The 12,945-nt window shown below is 38.2% G+C and overlaps 1 protein-coding gene across 1 annotated transcript in view; it reads right to left on the bottom strand.

The window, feature by feature from the left end:
- LOC112415965 (BCL-6 corepressor-like) overlaps positions 1–12,945 on the bottom strand; it is a gene marked incomplete at its 5' end in the record, with an annotated part of 42,493 nt that overhangs the window by 18,078 nt on the left and 11,470 nt on the right. Inside the window, one exon of the mRNA XM_024769183.1 lies at positions 3,918–4,084. Coding sequence (XP_024624951.1) covers positions 3,918–4,084 — 167 coding nt within the window. The remainder of the gene's footprint in view (positions 1–3,917; positions 4,085–12,945) is intronic.

The following is a 12,945-nucleotide window of genomic DNA, read 5'->3' as shown; positions in this document are numbered from 1 at the left end:
CCAACATCACTGATGAATGTAGATGCAAAAATCCTCAACAAAATACTAGCAAACAGACTCCAACAACACATTAAAAGCATAATACACCATGATCAAGTGGAATTTATCCCAGAGATGCAAGGATTCTTCAATACACAAATCAATCAATGTGATACACCATATTATAACTTTGAAGGGGCTTCCCTGGTGGCGCAGTGGTTGAGAGTCCACCTGCCGATGCAGGGGACACTGGTTCATGCCCTGGTCCGGGAAGATCCCACATGCCGCGGAGCGGCTAGGTCTGTGAGCCATGGCCGCTGAGCCTGCGCGTCCGGAGCCTGTGCTCCGCAATGGGAGATGCCACAACAGTGAGAGGCCCGCGTACCGTCCCCGCCCCCCCACCAAAAGAAAACTGAATAAAAACCATATGATCATCTCAATAGATGCAGAAAAAGCTTCTGACAAAATTTGACATCCATTTATGATAAAAACTCTCCAGAAACCTACTTCAGGGAACCTACTTCAACATAATAAAGGCCATGTATGACAAACCCACAGCAAACACTATTCTCAGTGGTGAGAAACAAAGCATTTCCACTAAGATCAGGTACAAGACAAGGATGTCCAATCTCGCCACTCTTATTCAACACAGTTTTGGAAGTCCTAGCCACGGCAATCAGAGAAGAAAAAGAAATAAAAGGAATACAAATTGGAAAAGAAGAAGTAAAATTGTCACTGTTTGCAGATGACATAATACTACACATAGAAAATCCTAAAGATGCCATCAGAAGACTACTAGAGCTAATCAATGAATTTGGCAAAGTTGCAGGATTCAAAATTAATGCACAGAAATCTCTGGCATTCCTATACACTAACAATGGAAAATCAGAAAGAGAAATCAAGGAAACAATCCCATTTACTATCACAACAAAAGGAACAAAATACCTAGGAATAAAGCTACTTAAGGAAGCAAAAGACCTGTACTCAGAAAACTATAAAACACTGATGAAAGAAATCAAAGATGACATAAACAGATGGAGAAATATACCATGTTCTTTGACTGGAAGATTCAATATTGTGAAAATGACTATTGTGCCCAAAGCCATCTACAGATTGAATGCAATCCATATCAAATTACCAATGGAATTCTTCACGAATTATAACAAAAAGTTTACAATTTGCATGGAAATACAAAACACCCCGAATAGCCAAGGCAAAATGGAGGTGGAGGAATCAGGCACCCCAACTTTAGACTATACTACAAAGCTACAATAATCAAGACGGTATGGTACTGGCACAAAAACAGAAATACAGATCCATGGTACAGGACAGAAAGCCCAGAGATAGATTAGGTGACCATATGTGCATGGATTTATGACCAAGGAGGCAGGAACATACAATGGAGAAAAGATAGCCTCTTCAATAAGTGGTGCTGGGAGATTACCTCCAAGAGTAATGAAAAAAAAAATAAAATAAACAAATGGTACCTAATGAAATTTAAAAGCTTTTGCACAGCAAAGGAAACCATAAACAAGACAAAAAGACAACTCTCAGAATGGGAGAAAATATTTGCCAAGAAAGCAACTGACAAAGGATTAATCTCCAAAATACATAAGCAGCTCATGAAGCTCAATATCAAAAAAAAGCAAACAACCCAATCCAAAAATGGGCAGAAGACCTAAACAGGCACTTCTACAAAGCAGACACACAGATGGCCAAGAGGCACAAGAAAAGATGTGCAACATCACTAATTATTAGAGAAACGTAAATCAAAACTACAATGAGGTATCTCCTTACACCAGTCAGAATGGCCATCGTCAAAAATTCTAGAAACAATAAATGCTGGAGAGGGTGTGGAGAAAAGGGAACCCTCTTGCACTGTTGGTGGGAATGTAAATTGATACAGCCACTATGGAGAACAGTATGGAGCTTCCTTAAAAAACTAAAAATAGAATTACCATAGGACCGAGCAATCCCACTACTGGGCATATACCCTGAGAAAACCATAATTCAAAAGGACACATATAGCCCAATGTTCATTGCAGCATTATTTACTATAGCCAGGACATGGAAACAACCTAAATGTCCAATAACAGATGAACAGATAAAGATGTGGTACATATATACAATGGAATATTACTCAGCCATAAAAAGGAATGAACTGGGTCATTTGCAGAGACATGGATGGACCTAGAGTCTGTTACACAGAGTGAGGTTAACCAGAAAAAGAAAACCAAATATCATATATTAATGCATGTATGTGGAATCTAAAAAAATGATACAGATGAACCTATTTGTAGGGCAGGAATAGAGACACAGACATAGAGAATGAACATGTGGACACAGCGGGGAAGGGGAGGGTGGGACAAACTGGGAGATTTGGTTTGACATAAATACACTACCATGTGTAAAACAGACAGCTAGTGGGTCATGCTGTATATAGCACATGGCTAAGCTGGGTGCTCTGTGACAACCGAGATGGTGAGATGAGGGGGGAGGGAGGGGATATACATATACACATAGATGGTTCACTTCCTTGTACAGCAGAAACTAACAGAACATTGTAAAGTAATTTTACTCCAATAAAAATAAATTAAAAATTTAAAAAATTTAACGCCCCCCCCCCAAAAAAACAAACCCAAACAGTATGGTATTGGCATAAAACAGATAAAGAGATCAACAGAACAGGGTAGGAAGCCCAGAAATTAACTCATGCACTTATGGTCACCTACTCTATGACAAAGGAGATAAGAATATGTACTAGAGAAAAGATAGCCTCTTCAATAAGGCATGGTGGAAGAACTGGAGAGCTCCATGTAAAAGAATATAATTAGAATAGTGTCTATCACCACATACAAATATAAACTCAAAATGGATTAAACACCTAAATGTAAGGTGGGACAGTATAAAACTCCTTGAGAAAAACATAGGGAGAACACTCTTTGACATAACTGCAGCAATATCGTTTTGGTTCTATCTTCTAAAGTAAAGGAAACAACAGCAAAAATTAACAAACAGAACGTAATTAGACTTTAGTACAGTACAGGAAGCCAACCACAAAATTAAAGGACAACTTTTGTGCACATTGGTGGGAATGTAAATTGGTATAGCCACTGTGGAAAACAGTATGGAGGTTTCTAAAAATAACTAAAAACAGAATGACCACATGATCCTGCAATCCCACTCCTGGGCATGTATAAGGAGAAAACTCTAATTAGTAACGATACATGCACCCCAATGTTCACAGCAGCACTTTTACAATAGTCAAGACACTGAAGCAAGCTAAATGTCCACTGACAGATGAATGGATAGAGAAAATGAGACACATATATATAATGGAATATTACTCAGCCATAAAAAAGAATGAAATAATGTTATTTGCAGCAACATGGATGGACCTTCGAGATTGTCATAGTAAGTGAAGTCAAAGACAAATACCACACTTATATGTAGAATCTAAAAAATGATACAAATGAACTTATTTATAAAACAGAAATAGACTCAAAGACATAGAAAACAAACTTATTGTTACCAAAAGGGAAAGGGGGGAAGGGATTAATTAGGAGTTTGGGATGAACATATACACACTATTATATATAAAATAGATAATCAACAAGGATTTAATGTATAGCACAAAGAACTATATATATATCTTGCAATAAACTGTAATGGAAAAGAATCAGAAAAATATACATATATTTATAGGTATAACTGAATCACCTTGCTGTATACTTGAAGCTAACACAACACTGTAAATCACCTATGTACTTCAATTGAGAAGCATAAGAAAAATTGAAGTAATACTCAACTTGGCCAGAAATATACATTTGATTCAATTCTGGAGTACTTTGTCATCAATGTGACTACTCATATTTCCTTAAGTGTTTCCCACATACCTGAGGACCACTGCTAGTGCCCTAGCAAGACACAACACTAACCTGGTTCCATCCTGGGCACTGCAGTTGACGTCAGCACCGTATTTAAGAAGATGTTCAGCAATATGGAGCCACCCTCCTGCACAAGCTTCATGTAGAGCACAGTAACCTGCATTGTCCTGATGATTAATGTCACAAATCTTGTTTTTCAGGCAGTACAAGACCAATTCCTACATGGAGGAGAAAAGGGGATGCCATCAGATTGCACACAATAAACCTCATAATAATGATCTCTCCATAGCTTGGTAGTATCCATTTTCAAAGACGTCCACCCTCAGGCCTGAGAACCCACTGTAGCATGGGCAGGCAATATCCATCTTGGTGGAAGGTGTGTGTGTGAAAGTCTTGATGATGGAGACGATGCATTGGTAAGTACAAAAGCACTCCCATTTGATGGGTATACTTGGTAGGTGGTAGTGGATGACAATACAAGTTTAGATAAAAATATAGAAAACCAACACACAAGAAGAGAGTAAATGAGGTAAAGAACATCCCTAACCTTAAAGAGGGAGGGAAACTCAGGAGGTTAGCCAGTCCTCACGCTCCTGTAAAGATCAGAACCTGGGAAGCAAATGCTTCTGTTTTTATATTAAAGAAGAGTCTCTCTCAAGAATGATCGTAGAGAAAACCCAGACTGTCACAGAAGCAAGGAGCCACCACTGAGTGACACACAGGAGTGGAGCCTGTTATCACAGCCTCTTTCTCCATGTGCTGGCCCCATGCTCCACCAGGCACTACAAAAGACCCCACCAGGGCTGACCTTCTCATGCCTGCTACCAGGAACTAGGAAAAGCCCCCTCCAGGGCTGGTCTTCTCGTGCCTGTGGCCAAGGCTAAGAAAAGCCTCCTCCAGGGCTGACTTTGTCACACCTGCCACAGGCACAAGGAAAAGCCCCCACCAGGGCTGAGCTTCTTGTGCCTGCAGCTAGGGCTAAGAAAAGCCCCCTCCAGGGCTAACCTTCTCGCACAGACGGCCAGGTATTAGGGCTACATCTGTTGTGCCCATGGCCTCCAGCTTTCTCATGCACCTGTCACTGCCAGGGTTCCCGCAACCCAGGGAGTTGTGCCACCTTCACAACCTGCCCTCACAGGGGCAAACCCGAGTGCTCCAGGGCAGCCTCAGAAGCAGAACCCTGTGGGTGGCCCACACACAGAGGTGGAGCTAAAACCACAGCTGAGCCCCAGGAGCAGGGCAACTAAGGAACAAGAACAAAAATCTTTCTGAGCAAATGCACAAGTCGCAGATTAAGTCCCTACAATCAGCTTGGTAAACCCTGCGTCTATGGAATAATTGAATGGATTAGTGTTCACACAAATGACACTGGTCTAGCTCTAAGCAGCTGTGGACTCTGGGTACTAGTACATGCAGGAGTTGGGACAGGACAGAGTCCGAGCTGCCTCCACAGTGCCCACAGGGGAAACAGAGACCTACTGAGAGGTTTTGGAGGGCCTCCTGGGGAGGCGGAGGTTCGCCGTGCCTCATGGTGGAGGCAAGGACACTGACATCTGAGACCCAGGAAAATATTATTATTACTATTTTTTATGTTTTGTTCTGTTCTCTTGTTTTTTGTTTGTTTTTATTTTTATTTCTATTGTTTATATTTTCCATATATTTTTAATTTTTTATGTTTCTATTTCTGTTACTTTTTCCTTGTTCTGTTTCTTCCTTGTGTTTTTTCCTTTGTTCTACTTTTTCCTTTTTTCAATTTGTTCTTATCTTTTCTTACTTTTTTTTATCATTTGTGTGTTTGTGCTTTTTACTTCAGTTTGCATTCTGCTTTTGTACTTTTTGTTTTTTGTATTTCTTAGTTCCGTTTTTAATTGTTTGATTTCATATTGGGATACTTTTGTCTAGTTGTCCTCTTGTTTTTTGTTTTCTCTGTTTTTGTTTCTTATTTTGTATGTGTGTATGTTTTGTTCTGTTCTGTTGGTTTTTAAAAAAAATTATTTGTTTTTATTTTCACTTAGTTTTTAAAATTTTTTCAGATTCTTAAAATTGTTTTTATATTTCTATTTCTCTGTTACTTTTTTCTCACTGTTTTTCTTCCTTGTTTTTTTCCTTTCCTTTGTTCTATTTTGTTATTTTTTTTCTATGTTCTATTTGTTCTCATCTTTATTTTTTGTTTAATCATTTTTTTGTTTGCTTTGTTTTCTTTCCTTTTTCCTTCAGTTTGCATTCTGCCTTTTTTTCTTTTTTGTTTTTGTCAATTTTGTTTTTAATTGTTTGATTTCATTTTGGGGTTCTTTTGTTTCTGTTTTTTCTTTTGTTTTTTGGTTTCCCTGTTTTTGTTTCTCTTTTTTTATATGTTTGCATGTTTCTTTTTTTGTTGTTGTTCTTGTTTGGTTCTGCTTTTACCATCTGTCTGGGGCCTTGGCTGTCTGTTCATTTGTTTGTTCTTAATTGTTGTTGCTGTTTGCTTGTTTTGTCATTGCTATTTGTCTTGGGGTTGAATGTTTGCTTTCATTCAACCCTTTCTTTTTTTTTTCCCCTTTTATGCCAAGCTGTGTGGCTTGCTGGGTCTTAGTTCCCAGGCTGGAGGTCGAGCCTGAGCCTCTGGGGTGGGAGAACCAAGTCCAGGATGCTGGAACACTAGACAATTCCCAGCCCCAGGGAATATTAAACAGCTCTCCTAGAGCTGCAGGTCTCCATCTCAACTCCAAGACCCAGCTCCACCCAACTGCCTGCAGGCTCCAGTGCTGAACGGCCCATGCCAAACAACAAGCAAGAGAGGAACACAAACCCACTCACCAGCAGACAGGCTGCCTAAAGTACTAAGCCCACAGACACCCCAAAACACACCAACTAAAGAACAAACATGAACAAAACAATAACTGAAATTAAAACTATTCTAGAAGGAATCAATAGCAGAATAACTGAAGCAGAAGAATAAGTAAGTGAGCTGAAAGACAGAATGGTGGAAATAACTGCTGCAGAGCAGAATAAAGAAAAAAGAAAGAAAATAAATGAGGACAATCTCAGAGACCTCCAGGACAACCTTAAATGCACCATATTCGAATCATAGGTGTCCCAGAAGAAGAAAGAGAGAAAGGGTCTGAAAATATTTGGAGGCTGTAGTCAAAAACTTCCCTAACATGGGAAAGGAAATAGTCAATCAAGTCCAGGAAGTACAGAGTCCCATACAGGACAAACCCAAGGAGAAACATGCCGAGACACATATTAATCAAATTAACAAAAATTAAATTAAAAGAAAACATATTAAAAGCAGCAAATGAAAAGCAAAAAATAATATACAAAGGAATCCCCATAAGGTTATCAGCTGATTTTTCAGCAGAAACTCTGCAGGCCAGATGGGAGTGGCAGAATATACTTAAAGTGATGAAAGAGAAAAGCTTACAGCCAAGATTACTCTACCCAGCAAGCATCTCATTCAGATTCGATGGAGAAATCAAAAGGTTTACAGAGAAGCAAAAGCTAAGAGAAATCAGCACCACCAAACCAGCTTTACAACAAATAATAAAGGAACTTCTCTAGGCAGGAAACACAAGAGAAGGAAAAGACCTACAAAAGCAAACCCCAAACAGTTAAGAAAATGGTAATAGAAACAAACTTATCAATAATTACCTTAAATGTAAATGGATTAAATGCTCCAACCAAAAGACACAGACTGGCTGAACGGATACAAAAACAAGACCTTAGATATGTTGTCTACAAAAGACCCACTTCACTCAGGAACACATACAGACTGAAAGTGAAGGGACGGAAAAAGATATTCCATCCAAATGGAAATCAAAAGAAAACTGGAGTAGCAATACTCGTTTCACGAAAAATAAACTTTAAAATAAAGACTGTAACAAGAGATAAGGAAGGACACTATATAATGATCAACGGATCAATGCAAGAAGAAGATATAACAATTATAAATATATACGCATCCAACATAGGAGCACCTCAATACATAAGGCAAATGATAACAGCCATAAAAGGGGAAATTGACAGTAAAACAATAAGACTGGGGGACTTTAACAACCCACTAACACCAATGGACAGATCATCCAAAATGAAAATAAATAAGGAAACACAAGCTTTAAACGACACATTAAAAAGATGAACTTAATTGATATTTATAGGACATTCCTTCCAAAAGTGGCACAATACACTTTCTTCTCAAGTGCTATAGAACATTCTTCAGGACAGATCACATCCTGGGTCACAAATCAAGCCTTGGTAAATTTAAGAAAACTGAAATCATATCAAACATCTTTTCTAACCACAATGCTATGATATTAGAAATAAATTACAGGAAAAAAACTGTAAAAAATACAAACACATGGAGGATAAATAATATGCTACTAAATGACCAATGAGATCACTGAAGAAATCAAAGAGGAAATCAAAAAAATACCTACAAACAAATGACAATGAAAACATGACAACCTAAAATCTATGGGACACAACAAAAGCAGTTCTAACTGGGAAGTTTATAGCAACACACTCTTAACTCAAGAAACAAGAAAATGGCTTCCCTCGTGGCACAGTGGTTGAGAGTCCGCCTGCCGATGCAGGGGAAGCAGGTCTGTGCCCCATTCTGGGAAGATCCCACATGCTGTGGAGCGGCTAGGCCCGTGAGCCATGGCCGCTGAGACTGCGCATCCGGAGCCTGTGCTCCACAATGGGAGAGGCCACAACAGTGAGAGGCCCGCGTACCGCAAAAAAAAAAAAAAAAAAAGAAAGAAACAAGAAAAGTCTCAAACAAACTGAACTTACACCTAACACAACTAGGGAAAAAAGAACAAATAAAACCCAAATTTAGTAGAGGAAAGATCATAAAGATCAGAAGATCAGATCATAAAGATCAGAGCAGAAATAAATAAAATAGAAATTAAAAAAAAACAATAGCAATGATCAATAAAACGAAAAGCTGGTTCTTTGAAAAGACAAACAAAATTGATAAACCTTTAGCCATACTCATCAAGAAAAAGAAGTAGAGGACTCAAATCAACAAAATTAGAAATGAAAAAAAACTTACAACTGATACCGCAGAAATACAAAGGAAATACAAAGGATCAAAGGCTACTACAAGCAGCCGTATGTCAATAAAATGGACAACCTGGAAGAAATGGACAAATTCTTAGAAAAGTACAACCTTCCAAGACTGAACCAGGAAGAAATAGAACATATGAACAGACCAATCACAAGTAATGAAACTGAAGTTGTGATTAAAAATATTCCAACAAACAAAAGTCCAGGACCAGATGGCTTCACAGGCTAATTCTATCAAACATTTACAGAAGCTAACACCTATCCTTCTAAAACTCTGGAAAAAATTACACAGAGGAGCACTCCCAAACTCATTCTACAAGGCCACCATCACCTTGGTACCAAAACCAGACAAAGAAAGCACAAAAAACAGAAAATTACAGACCAATATCAAATTTTTGAACACTGATGCAAAAATCTTCAACAAAATAAATCCAACAACACATTAAAAAGATCATACACCATGATCAAGTAGGATTTATCCCAGGGATCCAAGGACTCTTCAATATATGCAAATCAATCACTGTGATGCACCATGGTAACAAACTGAAGGATAAAAACCATATGATCAAAAAAAAAAAAAAAACCCAAAAACCATATGATCATCTCAATAGATGCAGGAAAATTTTTTGACAAAATTTAACAGCCATTTATGATAAAATCTCTCCAGAAAGTGGGCATAGGGGGAACATTCCTCAACATAATAAAGGCCAGATATGACAAACCCACAGCAAACACTATTCTCAGTGGTGAGAAACTGAAAGCATTTCCTATAAAATCAGAAACAAAAAGGTGTCCACTCTCGCTACTGTTAGTCAACATAGTTTTGGAAGCCCTAGCCATGGCAATCAGAGAAGAAAAAAGAAATAAAAGGGACCCAAATTGGAAAAGTAAAACTGTCACTGTTTGCAGATGACATGATACTATACCTAGAAAATCCTAAAGATGCCACCAGAAAACTATTAGAGCTCATCCATGAATTTGGTAAAGTTGCAAGATACAAAAGTAATGCGCAGAAATCTCTCGCATTCCTGTACACTAACAATGGAAGATCAGAAAGAGAAATCAAGGGAACATTCCCATTTACCAATGCAACAAAAAGAATAAAATACCTAGGAATAAATCTACCTAAGGAGGCAAAAGACCAGCACACAGAAAACTACAAGATACTGATGAAAGAAGTCAAAGACGACAGAAACAGATGGTGAGATATACCATGTTCTTGGATTGGACGAATCAACATTGTGAAAATGACTGTACTACCCAAAGCAATCTACAGAATCAATGTAATCCTTATCAAATTACCAGTGGGATTTCTCACAGAATTAGAACAAAAAATTTTACAACTTGTATAGAACCACAAAATATCTCAAATAGCAAAAGCAAACCTGAGAAAGAAAAATGAAGCTGTAGTAATCAGGCTCCCTGACTTCAGACTATACTATAAAGCTACAGTAATCAAGACAGTATGGTACTGGCAGAAAAAGAGAAAGATACATCCATGGTACAGGACAGAAAGCTCAGAGATAAACCCACACACCTATGGTCACCTAATCTATGACAAAGGAGGCCAGAATATACAATGGAGAAAAGACAGCCGCTTCAATAAGTGATGCTGAGAAAACTGAACATCTACATATAAAAGAATGAAATTAGAACACTCCCTAACATCATACACAAAAATAAACTCAAAATGGATTAAAGACCTAAATGTAAATTAGAACACTATAAACTCTTAGAGGAAAACATAGGAAAAACACTCTTTAACACAGCAAGATCTTTTTTGCCCAGCTCCTAAAGTAATGAAAATAAAAGCAAAAGTAAAGAAATTGGACCTAATTAAACTTAAAAGCTTTTCTTCTGCACAGCAAAGGAAACCATAAACAAGACAAAGAGACAATGCTCCAGAATGGGAGAAAATATTTGCAAACAAAGCAATGGACAAAGGATTAACCTTCAAAATATACAAACAGTTCATGGAGCAAACAACCCAATCAAAAAATGGGTGGAAGACGTAAATGGAGAAGACCTAAATTTCTCTGAAGAAGACATACAGATGGCCAAGAGGCACATGAAAAGATGCTCATCATCACTAATTATTAGAGAAATACAAATCAAAACTAAAAGCAGGTATATCACCTCCCATCAGTCAGAATAGCCACCATCAAAAAATCTACAAACAATAAATGTTGGAGAGGATGTGGAGAAAAGGGAACCCTCTTGCACTCCTGGTGGGAATGTAAACTGATACAGCCACTATGGAGAACAGTATGGAGGTTCCTTAAGAAACTACAAATAGAACTACCATACGACCGAGCAATCCCACTACTGGGCATATACCCTGAGAAAACCATAATTCAAAAAGAGTCATGTACCACAATGTTTATTGCAGCTCTATTTACAATAGCCAGGACACGGAAGCACCCTAAGTGTCCACAGACAGACGAATGGATCAAGAAGATGTGGCACATATATACAATGGAATAACTCAGCCATAAAAAGAAGTGGGTCATTTGTAGAGACGTGGATGGACCTAGAGGCTGTCATACAGAATGAAGTCAGTCAGAAAGAGAAAAATAAATATCGTATATTAACTCATATATGTGGCATCTGAGAAAAATGGTATAGACGATCTTATTTACAAAGCAGAAATAGAGACACCGACGTAGAGAACAAACACATGGGATGCCAAGGGGGATGGGGGGTGAGTGGGATGAACTGGGAGTTTGGGACTGACATATATACACTACTATGTATAAAACAGGTAATTAGCGAGAACATACTGTATAGCACAGGGAACTCTACTCAATGCTCTGTGGTGAACTTAATGGGAAGGAAATCTAAAACAATGGATATATGTGTATGTATAACTGATTCACTTTGCTGTACAGCAGAAACTAACACAATATTGTAAAGCAAGTATACTGCAATAAAAAAATACAGAAAAAAAGAAGAGGCTCTCCCCATGGACTACATAAAGTGCTGTATTTTGCTTCATTCTCCATCCCAGTTGGGGTTGAATCAATGTAATATTTCATATTTACTTACGTTGGTGACAGGAATCAACCTATGCATTTCAGGTATTAAATAAAAGTGTATTCCTCCTACTTTTCAGAATGTGAACAGAATATAAAGAGTTTGTATTAGAATCACTGTTACTAATTTCATTTCTTTGGTATGTTATAATATCAGTAGTTAATCAAAACCAGAGCCTGTAGAAAACAGAGTGAACTTTAATGTAAACTATGAACTTTAGTTACTAATAATGTGTCATTATCAACATATCAACTGTAACAAAACATTAATAATAGGAATTTGGGGGGGAAGAAGTTTGTACAAATACAGGGAACTCTGTATTTTTGCTCAATTCTAAAAACCTAAAGCTGCTAAAAAATAGTTTATTAAAAATGTGTAAATATATACACAGATATACTCCCACTACACAAGAGAAGCAACTTATTCAATGTTTTATCACCTTGGTTAAGAAAGTTTCATAAATATAGAACAAAATGTGCCACCAATAAACAAGTTACACTGTTTTCCTACAAGGCATGCTCAGCAGAGAGCTATCATGTTCTGACAACAAAGGAAACAAAGTAGATGGAGTCTACAGGGGACCCAATACTTGTTAAGGGGGAGCTCACTGGAGTCACAGCAGGCCTCATTGTGACAACTCTTAAATAACTCACCTGCTAAATTTAAAACAAGGGCCATTCCAGCCACTCACAGAAGTGAGGTGGGTTGTGAGAAGCCTTTTATGACTTTTCAAGGACACATCAACCAAAGGTGACCACCCACTTGGGAGCTAACTAGGATATTCCATTTGCTCATCCCATGAACCTAATGTGACACGCTGGCAAACCTGGCCATCAGCACCCTGTTACTTTGGGTCACTGCGGCAGCTCCCTCCCAAAACAAGAGAAGAAAGAGAGAAGGCACGCCCACAAATGGATTCCTTCATTCAGATCCTAACCTGCCAGACAGCCCACAATCCTCTGGACTCCCAGGCCACCTGCACTGAAGCCCTGGTTAC

Source organism: Neophocaena asiaeorientalis, unplaced genomic scaffold, assembly GCF_003031525.2.
Source record: "Neophocaena asiaeorientalis asiaeorientalis breed wild unplaced genomic scaffold, Neophocaena_asiaeorientalis_V1.1 scaffold679, whole genome shotgun sequence".
Classification (NCBI taxonomy): Eukaryota; Metazoa; Chordata; class Mammalia; order Artiodactyla; family Phocoenidae; genus Neophocaena; species Neophocaena asiaeorientalis.
Note: the sequence above shows the minus strand (reverse complement) of the source record. Positions and strands in the feature narration are given on the sequence as shown.